Below are 18,596 nucleotides of genomic sequence, written 5' to 3' on the forward strand. Positions count from 1 at the left end.
ATAGAGAAAAAGAAAATCAATGTATTGGCTTTTTTTCCCCGTAGCTAATAATTCACTCACCCTTACTCATAGTCTCAGGAGCTCCATTCACAATTTATTCTTTACTTTTTTGTTCTCCTCCGTGAGAGTGACAAGCACAGATTAGATTTCTCTTAAAATGTTCAAAATAATGGGTCTCTGCTCTGTACAGTTCAAAGTATAATTCCTCACACAGTAAAACTTTACTTCTTCTATGAGAACCTTCTTCTTGGCTCATTCTTCAACTTGATTTTATTTCTCCAGTTCCTCTTCCACCTGCTTTTGGGCTATTTCTCTCTGACTTTCCTGAACTGTCTACATGTGTCTGAAATAAGTCAGTTTGCTTGACCACGGTGAGAGAGTCTACTTGTTTGATTGTTTAATTTGTTGTGCATTCTTACTGAAAGGACTTGATGCACAGTAGGTAATTGAATGATCTGAATTACAATATGAATGAATGAATGAATGAATGAATGAATGAATGCGCTCATATTCAGACCCAGAGAAATGAAAAAGAAATTTGGTTCTGAAGTTTGTGGAAATGCTGAGGTCAAAGCAAGATGCCCAGCAACAGCAAAAATAAACTTGGTGTTGACCCAGTGAAACATGGAAATCATCTTTAAGTGATTGCAGAATATAGCATAGAAGATTGCCAGGCTTGTTCTGAAAAGTTTCAGGGAGCAAGATCAAGACTAAGACTAGCACTTTGGCTAAATATATTAAAGACTGTCTTTAAAAAATTTTTTTTTAATTTTTTTAAATTTGTTTTTGAGAGAGAGAGAGAGAGAGAGAGAGAGAGCATAAGTAGGGGAGGGTCAGAGAAAGAGGGAGACACAGAATCCAAAGACAGGCTCCAGGCTCTGAGCTAGACTCATGAGATTCTGACTCATGAGATCATGACCTGACCCGAAGTTGGATGGTCAACTGACTGAGCCACCCAAGCACCCCTTAAAGGACTTTCTAATAATACTTAAATTTATTAAATAGAATAGACTGCTGGGGGTTATATTCCCTGAAAATACTGACACTGAAGTTAGACACTTATCTGCCAGGGAAGTGGTAGAAATAGATACTCTATAATGGATAGAAAATTCAACCAGAGTGCCGGTCATTCGTAAAGCTCTGGGAAAAGGAGGACCTTGCAAAGATGGAGAGATATTAAATATGGCCAGACTACTCTCCTTTCTTCTTCTTCTTCTCCTTCTCCTTCTTCTTCGATTGTATCTCTAAAGTTTAGTAAACTCCATGTGCGCTTGAAGCTCTTCCAATAAATCAGAGATCAGGGACAAAGACTACTTAAGGACATGGTAATCATTAAACAACCATAATATTTCCATGATCCTACTTAATAAAAGTGTGTGGGTGCTTCTGATTATAAAAATAATGCATGGTTCTTGTAGAAGGTTTGAGAGCTCTAGGGAAATAGGAAGAAAATTAAACCATTGATAATTGTTATCACTCCTATTAACTCCTATTATACTCCTATTAACATTTTGGTATGTTTCCTGCCACTTTCTTAAGAAAAGAAAAAAGAAAAAGAAAAAGCTCAACAAAAAAAATACAAACTGAAAAGCAGAAGTCTCTTTCTCACCTCTCTATGCCAGTGTCATTCTCTAGAGGTCTTCATTTAAAATTATTTTGATGGTTACTTCCATATCTGCAATTTATGTGTTTATACCTGTATTTCTTGCTTTATCACCTTGGAAAAAAGATCTATTTCTGTCCTCCTGAGAGACAAAGGAATTTGGTAGATTGGCCCTACCTTCAGCTTCCTTTTTCTTCTTCCCTTTCTCTTGGTCTTTTCATTTTGTATGATTGTTTTCAGTTTTTCTGTTGGTTACCTTCATTCCTAAAAATAATCTGCCATTAATTTTAGACTCTATATCTTGATGCTCCTTTTGTGTCAAATGAGAGAATCAGCACCCCAAATTTCTTGGATCTGGAGAACATCCTCAAATAAAAATTTAAGAGAAAGAAATAGTAAATAAAGTCTCAGTCCTTGCTTTCTGACAATGTTCGTCAAAACAAAAATTTTTTTAACCCTGAAGATGTTGCTATATTTCCCCCAGCATCCTGTGCTACTCAGTTAGAATTCTTCTCATGTCTTGTTTTCCTCTCTAGAAGCTTGTATCCTCTTTATTCTTTATGTCCTAAAATTGCACGATAGTCTGTTTACATGGGTCCTTTTTCATTCAAGGGGTTCTACACTTTCAATATACAAATTCTTGCCTTTCGTATCTCTGAGAAATTTTCATACATTACTTCTTTCATTTCCTTTCCTCCAATTTTGAAATTCCATCTTTTCAGAACTATTTTTAGGTGGATTTTGAACACTGAATGTATTTTTCTTCTCACCTTCTCTCTTTCTCTCTCTTTTTAAATTTCTTTTTCTTGCTTCACCTAAGTTCTAAGATAGGCCCCAATTTTTTCTTCCAGTTGTCCTAAAGAGCCTTTATTTTCCACAATCATGGGTTTGGTTTTTAAGAATTATTCTTAATTTCTGAAGATACTTTTTAAAAATGTTTGTTTATTTTTGAGAGAGAGAAAGAGAGAGAGAGAGCAGGGGAAGGGCAGAGAGAGACCGAGGCACCGAATCTGAAGCAGGCTCTGAGCTGTCAGCAGCAATTTAAAATTATCTTCTCTTCACTTAATGTTTTATCCTATAATCAGTTGCTCTGTTTAATTATCTTGGCTTTCTTCTTTGCTAGTATTGGCTTTTCTCAACTTTCTTATGGTTGTTAGTGTTCTTTGTTGCGATTATAAGTGAGGGACTAAGTTAGTGAATATATGTGGCTGGAGTAGGTCCCTCTGCCATTATGTAAATCAGCTTCCCCAGCTGACCCCTCCTGGTGGGCGGGACTGCCTCTGAACTCCTGAACTCTGGGTCAGCTGGACAAGTGGGTGGACCTCCTGGCCCCTCCAGAGAGCAGTAGCCTGTGCTGTGCTCCCTACCCCCACTGCAGGCCGAATGAAGACTGTTCTACTCTGGGGCATCAAGACACACACTATCTTCATAACCCTCCTCAGGAAAAGTAGTCTCTTTCTTTCTTTCTCTCTTTCTCGCTTCCTTTCTTCCTTCCTTTTCTTTTCTTTTCTCTTTCTCATTCATTTTGAGAGAGAGCTCGCACCCGCACTGGCCTGCGAGCTGGGGAGAGGCAGAGAGAGAGAGAGGGAGACACAGAATCTGAAGCAGGCTCCAGGCTCCAAGCTGTCAGCACAGAGCCAGAAGCAGGGCCAGAACTCACAAGCCGCGAGATTATGACCTGAGCTTAAGTCCCACGCTTAACTGACTGAGCCACCTGGCACCCCACCGCCTTTTTTTTTTTTTCATTTTTGTTTTTAAGCATTTCGTTTCTTTAGGGGAGTACATCTGTTTTAGCCTGCTTACAAGTGGTGGTGGCATGTGGGGAAATAGGTTCTACTTACATACATGGGCTAAAAAAATGTTTAGGGCAGAAAGCTGCCACCACGTGGCACAAGCACCAAAGGTGAGCTAGAGAGATGTTGTAATGGGATCACCAGTAACTTGTTATATCACCTGCAGGGATTTACTTTCCATCAAATGCCAATACACTATTGTACTTTGATCACAACCACCACTTGCCCTCCACCCTCTGACCCTTTGCTTCTTACACACACAAGTTAACGATTATTGTCTGATTGTTTTCTCTACTTTCACATGTGTAAGATCTTGTTTTCTTCATGTTCACGATGTGGGTAACATCTTGTGAGCTCAATAAACACTGAGACAAAACCCCTGTTAAGGACTCTTATCTCCTCCCCCACATCAGCCTCTCTCATATTCAGTTCTGCATCTGCTCTCTTGCTGGACAAGAGAGAACTCCAGACTCCTAATCTGTGACAGTGGCAAATACAGTTGTCAGTGGATTTGTGATGATAGGTCGCAAGTAGGGGAAAGAAGGACATGCCTGGCATAACTGTGCCGGTTCCGTACACATCGCTTCAATTAGGACTCTCACTTCTGTCCTTTTTCCCAGTCTTACTCTTGGCTGGAGCTGACTACAGAGAACAGATTTATATCAGTGGGAGACTCCTCTGTGAGTTGCACCTGTTAGCTTAAAAAATAAGGACTTTATTATCTTGCAGAATGGGAAGACCAGAGGTAGTGCACCTCCAGGATTTATTACTTTAGAGACTCAACAACCTCAGCAGATGGCTGATTATTTTCATCTTTTTTCTGATCGCCTCAGCCTGTCGAACCAATCGTCAAACTAGCAGGTGATTACAAGATGGCTGCAGCACCTCTGGGTATCACAGCCTCCAGTCAGTGTCCAGAGGCAGATAAAGAGATCACATGCCCCTGTATGTTACTTAACACAATTAGTTTTATTGATATATAGTCAACATACCACAAAACACACCCATTTAAAGTGTACTTCAGTGGTTTTTAGTAGACTCACAAAATGGTGGGACCATCACTGCTATCTAGTTCCAGAATCACTTCATGACTCCAAGAGATCCAGTACATATTAAGCAGTAACAATCCATTCCCTTCCCCTCCCTCCCCTCTTCCCTAACCCCTCTTCCCAACTAATCAACTTTCTGTCTCTGAAGTTGCCTAATCAGAATATTTCATAGACACAGAATTATACAATTTGTAGCCTTTAGTACCTGACCTACTTAACTTGCAAAATGTTTTCAGGATTTATACATGCTATAGCATGAGTCAGTAATTCACTCCTTTATTATTATTATTATTATTATTATTATTATTGTAGTAAAATACACAGAACATAAAGTGTAAGATGCAGTAGCATTAAATACATTCACACTGTTGTACAACTATCATCGCTCTTCAGTTTCCACCCCAAGTGGAAACTTTGAACCCATTAAACAGTCACCCCACTCTGTTCTCCTCCCCTTATCCCCTGGAAACCATGAATCTGCTGTCTCTATTTATGCTGAGTCTGGACATTTCCTATATAGATGCAGTCATACAATATGCACCCTTTGTGTCTGGCTTCTTTCATTTAGCATTGTTTTCAAGATTCATCCACGATATAGCATCGATCAACATTTCATTCCTTTGTATGGCCACATAATATACCATTGGATAGATCTCCTCTATTGTATTTATTTGGGGTGGACATAGGTCTTCATTTTTCTTAGGTGTATACCTAAGAGTAGAATTGCTAAGTCATATGGTAGCCCTTTGTTTGATATTCTGAGGAAATGACAAACTGTTTTTCTAAGTGTCTGCATCCTTTACCATTCCTGCCAGCAATGTATGGGGGTTCTAATACTCATCCTCACCAATACTTGATATTGTTCATCTTTTTAGTTATAGATATCTGAGTAGATGTGAAGTGGTATCTTACTGTGGTTTTGATTTGCATCTCCCTAATGATTGATGATGTTGAGCATCTTTTCACATGTTTTTTGGCCATTTGTATACCTTCTAAGGGAAACAAATTGTTTAAATCCTTTGCCTATTTTTTAATTGGGTTATTTATGGTTTTTTTCTTGTTGAGTTGTAAAGAGTTCTTTATATATTCTGGATCTATACATCACTTTGATCAGTTTGGAAAAAAACTTCCCCAGAGTCCCCACAAACATGTCCCCACAAGCTGTTTCCCAGTTCTCTTTGGCCAGAATTGTGTTGCATGGCCATGGCCAGAGCAATTACAGGTCAGGAGAATGGGACCATCGCAATTGGTTTTAATTCATCTCATAGGGTTGGAAATGGATTCAGCTCCCAACACAGCACATGGCTGAGCTGAGCAGGGTAGATATTTTATAAAAGACAGGAGGGGTTCTGTTAGGAAGAAGAGAATGGCTTTGAGTAGGCAATTTACCAGTCAGGCCCAAATGGGAAACAGGTGGCTGAGGGAAAAAAGGATCATGTGAGCAGGTCTTATTTTTATAAGGGGACTTGGAGCTTAGCAGCCAACTGTTACCACTCTAGGCTTGAGGGGACAAGAATGGAGGATGAATCCAGGGCAGACAGAAGATAACACAGCAACCAGTAATGTCTGTTTCAGGCTCCTCTTTCCCTGCTGCCTTTTTAATGTGTTTTGGGCTATGGTTTTCTCCAGTCTTTTTCCTATCACTGTTGACATGTTTGCTTCTTGTCATCTAGAACTTTTCTGGTGTGTTGAGCTTCCCATTCTCCATTCATTTTCTCAGTGCTGTTATGGATTTATTATGTGGTAATAAAGCAGATCAGTGGAATGGAGAAGGATGGCAGATAAACAAATATACTAAATCTGGTATCTTGAACTGGAAACTCCTGCCATATATATGTGTGTGTGTGTGTGTGTGTGTGTGTGTAGGCATGTGTGTGTGTGTGTGTGTTTTAAACAATACATATTTATTTTTTCACATTCTAGAGGATGAAAATCTGAAATTGAGATGTTGATAATGTTGGTTCCTTCTGGAAGCTCTGAGGAAGAATCTCTCCCATGCCTCTCCCCTAACTCCTGGTGGCTGCCACAAACCCCTGGCAGTCTTTGACTTATCGCTGCCTGACTCCATTCACTGCCTGGTCTTCCATGCTGATGTGTCTTCTCCCATTCTCTTGTAAGACTGACACTTGTCTCAGAGTTAGGGCCTACTCTAATTCAGGATGATCTCATCTCAAGATCCCAAACTTGATACATCTTATGCATATTTTAAAAACATAATTAAACTCATTGCATATGCAATTTTATAATGTATGATTTTCACTTAAGATGATATAAAAAGAATTTTCCATTGTTACTAATGTTATTCTTAATTTTGATGACTACTGTAGGAATGCTCACAACACTGACTCCATCTTTGGTCCTTCACCCTGGGATCGCCTCTGGTGCACAGGTGGCACCACTTTAGATAACTATCCTGTGACTTCACCAGCATGCTCCTCCCTCCATAAGAGCTGGGGATTAAGTCCAGGTAGTTGCAGAGAACGGGGAGGAAGGTGGTGGAGAAGAGCTGCCTACTGCCCTGGGTCATAGTGCTCCGTGGACCAGCCGGCTAGTCTCTGTCAGTAAGTTATTACCCAGAACGAAATTTTGTGTAACTAGTGTAGAGTGGCTTCCTTTGTTTTTTGGGTACTAAAGTGCCTTTTCAGGCTGGAAAATGTACTGCTGACCCTCCTCCACCCCCTGACAATTGGTGTGGCTTGCAGGATACTGGAAACAACACAAGCATGGGTAAAGGGGCTGTGCCGGGGAAAGCCCATCATGCTGCAGTGGGAGTCGGGGAGGGGGACCCCAGGTTTGCCAGCTACCTCCACGTGGGGAGCCTTAGCCAGGTTTTTGAGCATTTTGGATTAGGGTGTGAGTGTGGGGCTGTCCTGAAAATGCCCCAGGGGTTCTTAGATATCCTGTTTGTGATGGTGGGGAAAGGAATAGCCGTGAATGAGCTATTTTGGTGGGTAGTTTCTCGGTTAATCTGTGCCTTGCAATAGGCCATGGACTGGAAATTAGGATTAAGGAGAGAACTGGAACAGACTAGAGAAGTGTTGGCTTGGGGAAGGATGAATGAGCCGTGTTCTCCTCTAACGCAGACATTATGTCCGTGAGAATTCAGTGTTAGGAGAAAGGGTTAGAAATCAGATGGCAAAAACACCTGGCCACAGACCACCATGCACTGAAGTGAGAACTACTCTATCTCGAGAGACTTGTGCCCCCAAAGCATGGGATCCCTGGGGTGATGACTCTTCTGGCAAGGAGGACATTATCATGGAGAAGGGAAAGGATGTTAAAGGCTCAACCTGAAATTCCTTATGAAAAGTTCCAGCAAACCAGATTTAAAAGAACTTACATGGCCAGCCACTAATCTTGCTGCACTTATGAAAATAGGCCAAATTTGTTAAAACTGGACTTGTTCTATAAACTACTTAGTCTTAATTTGGCTGCCTTTGACTGTGATTTTGGAGAGGAGAAAAAAAAACCTTTATGAATATTAGATTCTAGTTCTGATTGCCTTGAATATTTATCATTTACCTATAAAACTAGCCTGGATCCTGAATTCTGGTATCTTTGTATATCTGGCTAATTATATACCTGATTGTTTTCACACTGTGGGCCTGACTTTGAAAGCCCACCTGCAGGACCACCTCCTGAAATAAGACCACTCACTGTTTAACTCAACTGACCTAATTGACCTTGTTATGATATGTAGAATAAGAAGCTAAGTGCAGAGCCTGATGCAGGGCTCGAACCCATGAACCGTGAGATCATGACCTGAGCCAAACAAAATCAAGTTGGATGCTTAATTGCCTGAGCTACCCAGACACCCCAAAATCTGTTTGCCTTTCAATGACTACTAACAATGCTGTTACTTGGATGTCCCTTAACTTATGTGCCCCATGTGATAGAAATCTAGGTGGTTTTCAATCTACTGTCATAAACGGTGCTGCAGTAAATAACTTTGTACAATGAGTGTCTGTAGACATAAATTCCTAGAAGTGAAATTACTGGATGAAGAGTATATGGGCTCAAAATTTTTATATATGGTGAAAATTAACCTCCATAGAGGTTTTTTTCTGTCTCACCAACTTTTTGATATTTGCAAATCAGTTAAGTGAAAAATTGCATATTATAATTTGAGATTTCACTGATTATCAGTGAGGTTAAACATCTGTTCCTGTGCTTAAAAGCCACGCATGGTTCTTTTCCTTTTAAATTTTCCATTCTCTGCCCTCTGCACTGGGTTTTTTTTTTTTTATTTGTTTGTTTTAAATTACTTTGTAGGAGTCCTTTATGACGGAAATTATCCTTTTTGATATAGATTACTCTGTATATTTCTAATCAATTTCTAAGAGTTTAATATACATAAACCTATGGGAATTTCTGCTCTTTTTCCCTTGGCCTGAGGAGCTGGTTAGTATTCTCTTCACCTGACCTCAAGTCATCCTTGACTGGGGGCTTACCTCCACCTTGCTCTATTTTACTCCTAATTTACCTAAAGGTAAATATAACTTACTGCTTCCAAAGCTATCCTGTTTTTCCAGAAAAAACCCATAGCCTCATGTGAGGAGAACACAATATGGTGTATCATATATTTGAGAAATATCAACGTCTTTGATTTCATGCCTTGCTGAATAACAACACTGATCCCAATACAGATGGATTTATTTCCCTCCTGAGTTGATTACAAGCAGTCCAATATCTCTGCCTGAACTATTCTGGATGAATGAGACATGGGAATGAGTAAGGTTAGATGGATCGAGTTGGAAGGGATGCAGGTAGAGGAGGGTACTGAAGATCCTCATTGTGAGAGCTAAGATTCTGGTGGACCTCCTCAGTGGAAGAGTAATTTTTTCATTCTGATGGGTGGGGGTGATTCTTTAGAACAATACAATGTGTATGATGTCTTATGAACTCATAGGACAAATATTGATTGCCTTGGAGTCATCCTAGGGTGACATAGTCACAATTGTTTGTTTGTAATATTAACTTCAAAGGTTGTATGGGGAAGAAGTGGGGAATAATAACCAAGGAAAGGGAATATGACCAAGGAAACTAGAAATCCCAGTTGGGGTAGGGAGACTCTCTTTTCAAATCTATTTTTATTAGTGACCTATTGTGTAACAAATTATTCTAAGATTTAGCCATTAAAAACACATTTCTTCTCTCACATTTTTGGTGGGTCAGAAATTTGGGAGCAGCTTACCTGGGTTCTGCTTTAGGGTCTCTCATGAGGTTGCAGCTGACATGCTAGAAGGGACTAAGGTCATCTGAAGGCATGAGTGGGACTAGAGCATCTAATTCTAAGATGACTCATTCACATGGCTGTTGGCAAAAGGTCTCGGTTACTTACCAAGTGGATCTCTCCATGGAACTACTTAAATGTCCCCTTTCCCTGAAGTGAGTGATCTGAAAAAGAGAACGAGGAAGCCATACTGTTCTTTATGACCTTCTAGCATATTCTATTCTTTAGAAGTGAGTCATTAAGCTCACAGTAAAGAAAAGGGGTACTAAGATCTACTTTTTGAAGGAAGAATATCAGAATTTTGAACATAGTTTAAAACCACCATACTCAACATTCCTCAAAAACCTATCCTAGCATACATTTGAACTTCATGCCATCATTACTTGAACTACATGTATTCATTGATGCCAGAAGTATTTCTTATATGTTCTCTGAATCACCGTATACCATTTTTATTATCTTTATCAGGAACCAATTCTATTCTAAAGAATGCTCTCTTCCTAACAGTGGTCTTTTTCCTTCTCAGGTGCTTGTTGGAGTCCTTCTTATTCTAGCAGCTATAGAGCTGGTCCTTGTACTCACAGAAGACTCTGGACAAGGCACAGTCCCTGCCATTAGATACACAAATCCAAGCCTTTACCTGGGCACATGGGTAAGACCTATCCCCACTCTTGCCTTGTTTATCCTCTCCCTCTTCATAGTCATCTAGTTGAAATGCACCCTTTTGGAATAAAACTAAGTCCAGTTTAATCTGCCTTTTTTGAAAGGCCTATGATGAGGCAAAGCTTGGTTGTAATGGAGTTGAAATCAAATTTTAGCTTTTCAGATTCTTTTGAACACTAACTTCTAGATCCTTTTCTGTAGTGTAAATACTAGCTCTTTTGACAAAGGTATGTATCTTATGCCCTCCTGTCTTTCCATCTAATAATTATACATGAGTGGGTGTCAGTCTGGCTGAAGCAGAGACCCATGCCATGGTGGGCGCAGGAGGTCAGTACCATGACCCTGTTCCACTTTGGGAATGGCTTTGCCCTGGACGACTTCCCCTACTTCATCACCTCCAAGTGCAGTGGCCTGAGTACAATGCCTTCTGGAAATGCTTGCAAGCCAAGGTCACCCACCTCTTCATGCAGCTGTGCAATATGCTGTTCCTGGCCCCTTTTCCTTCTCACCTGGGAAGGCAGCATGTATGAGTTCACTGGGGAGTTTGTGAAGGCCAGCGTGGATGTGGCAGACTAGATTGGCCTAAACTTTGTCATGTCCCAGAATGCAGGCAAGGGGGAGTACAGGTCGTGGTTGCTGCGCTGGGCTAAGCCACTGCCACACTCGTGATGTCCCACTGCATCCCCCTCTGCGTTGGAGCCCAGGGCACTGAGTTTGACTAGAAGTACATCCAGAAGAGCATGGAATCCAATATCAGTCTGGTCCATTCAATTGACGCATCTGCCCGGATCTAGATGATCACACGCTACAACCCGTAGCACACTTTCCCACCATTAGTACTCCTACTGGTGTTCCTTAGAGCTAGGAGACCTTTGTCACGGAGATCTTTGTGCACCTCTGTGCCCTGGACAGCTGAACAGCACTACTGGCCCTCCGCACCCTGACCCTGTCCCTTTTGTCAAAATGCACCTCTAGGCATGATGTCCCAGACATTTACATACCCTTTCCCTGCCTCCAGGTTCCAGTGAAATAAACAGTATTTGGTAAGTTAAAAAAAAAAAATACATGAAATCCAGGTATCTTGATATAATGTAAAAGAATTTTCTAAATGCTGTAAATGTTATTCTTTTAAAAAACTTTTAGTGCTTATTTATGTTTGAGAGCGAGACAGAGACAGAGTGCAAGTGGGGAAGGGGCACAGAGAGAGGGACATAGAATCTAAAGCAGGCTGCAGACTCTGAGCTATCAGCCCAGAGCCTGATGCAGGGCTTGAACTCCTGCCATTGAGATCATGACCTGAGCCAAAGTCAGACTAACTGCCTGAGCTACCCAGGTGCCCCTGTAAATGTTATTCTTAAATTGACTGATACTCTTATCAATGGATCATTGAGTCTAGAGTTGTTTGTATAAACTTGATAACAGAAATGGCTGTCTCTCCTACAGGGTGTTTTTGGGGAGGCCTGTGCAGTGTTTAAACAACAACTGAATTGGTTGCCACCATTTTTTAAAAGAGGAAGATGCCACAAGACTGTGGATTTGTAAACTTCCTTGAAAAAATCAAAATGCATGGCACCTATGGGTGTAGTAGAGCAATGGTCAGCTTGGCCCTGAGCAGCAGTCGTCCCTGTTAGATTAGGCATCTGCTCAGAATAGTCTTCCACCTTCACTTTACTCAGGAGCATACGTGGCCTGGCCCCCGCGGGCATTGTTTGCTACTGTTGTTATAAAACAAGAAGGATGTAGGCACGGTGTGCTGGAGCCCGCTCACGGGGCTGTGTGTGTCTCTTCCCAACACTGTTTAGTGACCATGTGTTGGGGCTTGACATCTATCATGGCAGTAACCACAGAAATTAGCAAATGCTACTAATCATGGCCCATGGCACAGTGCTCAGCAAGGAGTCCAAGGAACAAACATTTAGTTATACATAAGTGAGCTGTTACAAGGCAAGTTTTTTTTTTAATTGCTTAGTTAGATATTATTAGAAAATCTGAGGGGTGCCTGAGTGGTTCAGTCAGTTAAGCATCCAACTTCAGCTCAGGTCATAATCTCACTGTTTGTGGGTTCGAGCCCCCTATCGGGCTCTATGCTGACCCCCTCAGAGCCTGGAGCCTGCTTTGGGTTCTCTCTCTCCCTCTCTCTGTCCTTCTCTTGTTTGTACTGTATCTGTCACTCTCTAAAAAAAAGAAAAAGAAAGGAAGAAAAGGAAGGACAGGAAAGAAAGGAAATCCTAGAGCAGCTTTCACTCATCCAGTAGAATCTGCCTCCCCAGATGAACTACTGTAGTGCCTGACATTAACTTCCTTGGGTCTTGAAAAGACTTTTCTGGTTCACAAAGTAACTCCATTAAATGAAGTAGATGACCCTCTGTGTTTTTGGCTAACTCCCCACCCAAGTACGGTGAACAGACGTAAGAGCGGGGAAGGAGGTCCCAGGGAGAGCATGGAGGCTGAGGCCCTAAAAGAGGATGATGGGTGGGATCAGGGAGGAAGTCTAAAATTCGGCATTGTGTGTTTTCTGCTTGTACAGATTAGTTGTAACAATCTTCTCCTCTGACCCACTGCACCCTTGTTCTCTGGCCTCTTTCTTGCCTCTTGTCCTTGGTTAGTGACAGTATTTTTCAGAACTTGATGTGAACTTCTCTCTAGCTCCTGGTTTTGCTGCTCCAACACAGCAGGCGATGGTGTGTACAGAAGGACTCGTGGTTCCTGTCCCTATTCTGGATTCTCTCAGTGCTCTGTGGCGTCTTCCAATTTCAGACTCTGATCCGGATGCTTTTAAATGTAAGGAGGAAAGAGGGAGATATGAGGTAGTGGTGAGCACCTTCTAAGAAGAAATGGCAGATTCCAGAACTCTGGGATAGAATTGGGGAGTTTCATGATAGACTTTAATCATGAGCATTGACAGATATGGGACATTTAGATTTAATTTGGAAAAGGCTCATATCCTCTGTTTTTGTTTGTGTTTGTTTGTTTGTTTTTGTGTTTCCCCCCATAGGGCAACAATTCTAATCTGGCTTACTCCTGCCTGTTCTTCATCGGCTATGTACTGCACGTCCTGATCCTGATTCTTTCAGCATTTTCAGAAAAAGACGACTCCTCAAATGTGAGACCCTAAATATGCCTACTTCATGTAGTATTTAATTGGATAGTATCTTGACACCTGTAACTGTGAGATGCCTAAGTCTCATGGAGGACCCACAAGCCCACAATATGGCCGTTTGGACCACTTATGGTTTCAGGAAACAGAGAGAGAATAGCATGTGGAAATATTCTTTTATGAGTGTGGAAATAATTTGACATTGACCCACAAACCTTCAGCATAGACAATTCACTCATAGATCTATGCTAGAAAATCTGATTTTTACTGATGACTTCAGGGTCTCCAGATAAATCTATGTTGTCCAGTCTACTTCAGTATTATATCTGCTTTTTAGCATAACATTATATCTAGAAAAATTAGTTTCTGATTTTAGAGTCCCACAGAGTTCCTATTTGAAATTGAATTATTTTTGATTTTTTTGTTTGTGTGTGTGTGTGTCTTGCAGAATCCATCATTGACGGCTTCGTTTCTGAGTAGCATTACCTTTAGTTGGTATGACAGGTAGGAAATGCCTAGAGTATGGGCTGCCTATATCCCTACCCCTTCATTCTTCTGACAGCAATGGAAATCTTAATTTTAAAAATGCTTCCTGGGGCCTCCATTTCTTCTCTTAGAGTCTAAGAATGTTAATGTAATAGATCTATTTATTTCAGAGGATACGGAGGAGAGGGTGGAGGGGGATTTGCTCTTGGTGGCCTGGGGGTTCCACAGAGAAGATGAAGGACATTAGGAAAAAAAGACAGAAGGACAAGAAAAGGAGAATTTGGGTGCAGGCAGTGTGACACAATTTGGAGGGTAAGGGGTGAAATGGCTCAGCTACCAAAGGATCTGGAGTCTTCTTGGCAGGCTGGTGATGTCTATGAATCCCTTCTCAAATCATGTTTTAAGTGCATAATGTAAAAGATATAGGTTTACAAAGGAAACCAAATATATTGAAATATAATAACTTAAATATTAAAAAAACAAATTTGTGATGTAGTAATACAAGTGCTTCTTTAAGAATGCATTAAATGACAAGATCTAGTGGTGGGGCTAATCACGATCTCAACTTCGAAGTAGTGATGATATAAATGAGCCATGAAAACACTGTGATGTCTCTTGGTGTCCAAGGCACAGGCAATCCTTTTCACAGCTGTTTGGTAGCCTATGTTCACATCCTAAGGAAAGGCTAAATTTCAGTTAGAAGCTAGTAAAGATAGAGATATAATTTATTTTGTATCCATGTCCTCAAATACCAGGTTGATGGGCCCTGATCTAGGGAGACCGCATTGAAGAGGCCTCGGGGCTGCTCAGTTCCTTTAGGGCATCATGAGAGCCCCTCAGGGAGATGCCAGAGTGGCGGAGGGGCAGTCAGTGTTTGAGGAGGAAGGGTGGGGAGGAGGTGATGCTCTTTTGGCTTTAATTCAGCCGTGCCACCCCTCTTCCCTTCTTCCCCTCATCTTATTCTATGTTCCATCACCTCTCCCGTTCTGCTTTCCCCACTCCTCTGCCACATTTAAAGGGCCAGGAGATGGAGTGGTGGGCCTTTTCCCATCCTCTCTCTCTCCATCTCTGAAACGGGGGAGGGGCGGGGGCGGCGAGTTTTGAAAGAAGTAGCAAGCAGACCACCCCGACTCTGCCTGTAGGATCTCAGTCTAGGGTTCAACTCTGGTTCCAGCACTGTTCTGAAAGGCTACAAGCAACCTCTGACACTCGAAGATGTCTGCGATATTGATGAGGAGATTAAAACGAAGACACTGGTCAGCAAGTTTGAAAAACACATGTCAGAAGAGCTGCAGAAAGCCAGAAAGGCGGTCCAGAGACGACAGCGGGCAAGAGCCCAGGGGAACACCGGAGACAGGCTGCCTGGCTTGAACAAGAATCAGAGTCAAAGCCAAGATATCCTTGTCCTGGTAACTTTCCCCTGAGTGTGTGAGTGTGCTCTAGGTCTCAGCAGAAGGACATCAGTTGCCTAGTGATTCTGTCCTTACATTTTGATAGCACTTTTTACATTGCAGTGTATTTTATGTTATCCGTAGTATTCATAATACTAATAACACCTTAGTGGTGGATACCTTTGGGTATAATGTGCTATTCCTTCTCCTTTTGGGTAGGTTTGGCATTTTCTATAATGTCTTTAAAAATAGGAAAATAATATCTTAGTATTACTAGAATGTATACCTTGGTGGGTTTTAATATTAGCAGATAGTTTATTCATTTATTCATTTATTCACTCAACAGTATTTATCATGTACCAAGTATCAAGTGACAGACTATTCTGGGCACTGGCATAGGAATAGCCTGAAAGAGTCATCTTTAGAGAGTTGTAAAAGAAAATAATAAACCAGTACATATTCCTCTTTGAGAGTAATAAATGCTATTAAGAAAATACATTGGGGTGCCTAGGTGGCTATGTTGGGGGAGCATTTGACTCTTGACTTTGAGGTCATGATCTCAGGGTTGTGGGGTCAAGCCCCACATTGGGCCCCATGCTGAGTGTGGAGCCTGCTTAAGATTCTCTCTCTCTCTTCCTCTGTCCTTCCCCTGCTCCCATGCTCTTTCTAGAAAAAAAAAAAAAAAGAAAAAACATGAGAATGTATTTAGTGTGAAGTGACTTTAGGGTCCTAGGAGAACCTTTACGGAGGAGCTGACACTTGAGTAGAGACCCAAAGTCTGAGAAGAGTCCACCTGGGGGACCATCAGAAAGAAGTGTAATCCAGTCCAAGGGAACAAGAGTATGAGGCTGAGGGGAACACATTTGGTTTGTGCAGAGAGGGACAAGAAGGTCCTGGGGCATGGAGGGAGAGGTGAGCAGGTGGTGAGATGAGCTCAGGGAAGTGGACAGGAACTGAGCTGTGTAGACCTTTGTGAACCATGGCTAGGAATCTGGGTGTTTCTTGTTGTTGGTTTTGGGGTTTTTGTTATTGTTTTTTACGAAGATGGAAAGCCAGTGGAAGGCTTTGAGCAGAGGAGTAATGTGACCAGATTTATACTTTTGAAAGTCCATTTGGGCTGCTTCTGGGAGAATGGATGGTTGGAGGGCAAGAGTAGAAGCTGGGAGGCAGGCTGGGGCAGTTGCCCAAGCCAAAAAAGACTGATCAGATGAGATCTCAGTGACAAAATTACAAGAGGACGTCACTGGTAGAAAAACCTGAAAACTGAGGTTGAGAAGCTGGAATTTGGGACCTGATGGGACCCTGAAGAATGTAATCATAGGAAAAGGAAGAGACTGGCGAGTGTGTGGTAATGCCCCTTGTATTAGATTCCCAGGGCTGGCCTAGAAAAACACCACAAACTTAACACCATCTTTTTGTGTCACATGTAGAAAGCCAGAAGTCTAAAATCAGTGTCAGCAAGGCCACGTTTCTTCCAAAACCTGTAAGGGAGAACCTTCCTTGCTTCTTTTACCTTCCGGTTTTGCTGTCCCTTGGTTTGTAGATGCATTGCCCCAATCTCTGCCTCTGTCATCACATGACCATCTCCTTTCTGTGTCTGAGTCTCTTCTCTTATGAAGACATTGGTCATATTGAAGTAGGGCCCACTCCCTCTTGACCTCAACTTGATTACATCTGCAAAGGCCCTGCTGCCAAATAAAGACACATTCTGAGGTACTAGGGTTTCAAGGTATCTTTTGGGGGGACATAATTCAACTCCCAACAATCACAAGTGAGAGAAAAACCAAAAAGGCTTCTGAACATAAAAAATATATATATATTATCATGTCCACACCCTTCATTCTCAGGATTACCCTGCAGGCTGCCACTTAGAATCTATTCTTTGTTTTTATTCAGTATTTTCATCAGCTTAGTTGCCTGGTTCTCTCACCAAAAATAGATGACAAGTATCAGGATGGGGAAAGGGGAACCAGTGATGGCAGCTGAAAGGGTGGGTGGTGACCAGGTCTGTACAAAGAAGGTGACAGGACTCGGGGCTTAACACTCTGGAGCTTTGCGATACAAAACCAAGTTTTACAGTGCATAGCTCTGTGAGCCCTGTTGTCTGGTTTTATACCTAGGAAGAAGTTAAAAAGAAAGAAAAGAAGTCTGGGACCACCAAAAACTATCCCAAGTCCTGGTTGATCAAGACTCTCTTCAAAACTTTCTACATCATATTCTTCAAGGCCTTCCTACTGAAGCTGGTGCATGACCTCTTCATGTTTCTGAATCCTCAGCTGCTGAAGTGAGTCCTGGGTCTTGCTAATCCTTTCAGGACCTCCTCTGCCTTTTGCTTGCCCCTTGTATATGCATGCAGGGGCTTAATATTAAATTCCCATTTTTTAAAAATGCTCATGATAGTTTCCCACCTTGCAGTGCTATGTTCATGAAAAGCACATGACTGTTTTCAAGTTCTAAAATACTAAGTCTTTTGGCCTTCCTCTTGTCTATAACCCCTTCCTCCTAGGAAGCCAGATTCTAGTTAGGGGCTCTTGTAAACAGAACTGACACGGGAGGAGCCATGCCCAAGAGGGGAGCAGCAAATACAAGAAAGCCTCGTACCTAGTGTCTATAACCCCATCTCTCTGGCCACAGCCTTCAGTGGGAGGGTGAAGTTAATCATGACAAGACTTCACAATCTGCCGGAATATATGGGATGAGCTTTCCTCTGAGGCATGTTCCAACTCCCGCTGGATATGTGTCTTAATTACTTTTCGGGCTTGCATTGTCCATGAACAAATCAATTTATCCCACATGGTGTCTTTTACCAGGAGCTGGGGGAAGAACGGGCCAAAGCATAGCAGTAGCAGCTCTAAAGAGAGTTTCTCATTAACCCTATTCACAGCCATGGCTCATCAACTCTAACCTGTTGCTGCTATTTTTCCATGCAAAAGCGAGAGCATTGGCATAACTGTGGAGTTCAGGTCTTCCAAAGGCATTGGACCATGCTGGTCACTTTTGTTAACTGCAGGACAAGGATAGGATAGCGGGCTGTGGCTGAGCAATGTGACGGGTCCTTGGAGACCTGATAAGCCTCACTTACTTGGTTTTTGGTTTGGCAGATTACTGATCTCCTTTGCAAATAACCGAGACAGCTATGTGTGGACTGGATACCTCTATGCAGTCCTCTTCTTTGTTGTGGCCCTCATCCAGTCTCTCTGCCTTCAGAATTACTTTCAACTGTGCTTTATCCTGGGGATAAATGTGCGGTCAACCATCATGGCTTCTGTATATAAGAAGGT

At 41.9% G+C, this 18,596-nt stretch overlaps 1 protein-coding gene and 1 pseudogene across 1 annotated transcript in view; both read left to right on the top strand.

The window, feature by feature from the left end:
* The window catches only part of ABCC2 (ATP binding cassette subfamily C member 2), a 69,844-nt gene that overhangs the window by 6,316 nt on the left and 44,932 nt on the right, over positions 1–18,596 (top strand). Inside the window, exons 4-10 of the mRNA XM_029920244.1 lie at positions 10,205–10,330; positions 12,988–13,122; positions 13,337–13,444; positions 13,887–13,942; positions 15,099–15,333; positions 17,436–17,599; positions 18,417–18,594. Of these exons, the coding sequence (XP_029776104.1) occupies positions 10,205–10,330; positions 12,988–13,122; positions 13,337–13,444; positions 13,887–13,942; positions 15,099–15,333; positions 17,436–17,599; positions 18,417–18,594 (1,002 nt within the window). The remainder of the gene's footprint in view (positions 1–10,204; positions 10,331–12,987; positions 13,123–13,336; positions 13,445–13,886; positions 13,943–15,098; positions 15,334–17,435; positions 17,600–18,416; positions 18,595–18,596) is intronic.
* LOC115285770 lies at positions 10,678–11,257 on the top strand (annotated as a pseudogene).

This window comes from Suricata suricatta, chromosome 2 (assembly GCF_006229205.1).
Source record: "Suricata suricatta isolate VVHF042 chromosome 2, meerkat_22Aug2017_6uvM2_HiC, whole genome shotgun sequence".
NCBI classification, from domain to species: Eukaryota; Metazoa; Chordata; class Mammalia; order Carnivora; family Herpestidae; genus Suricata; species Suricata suricatta.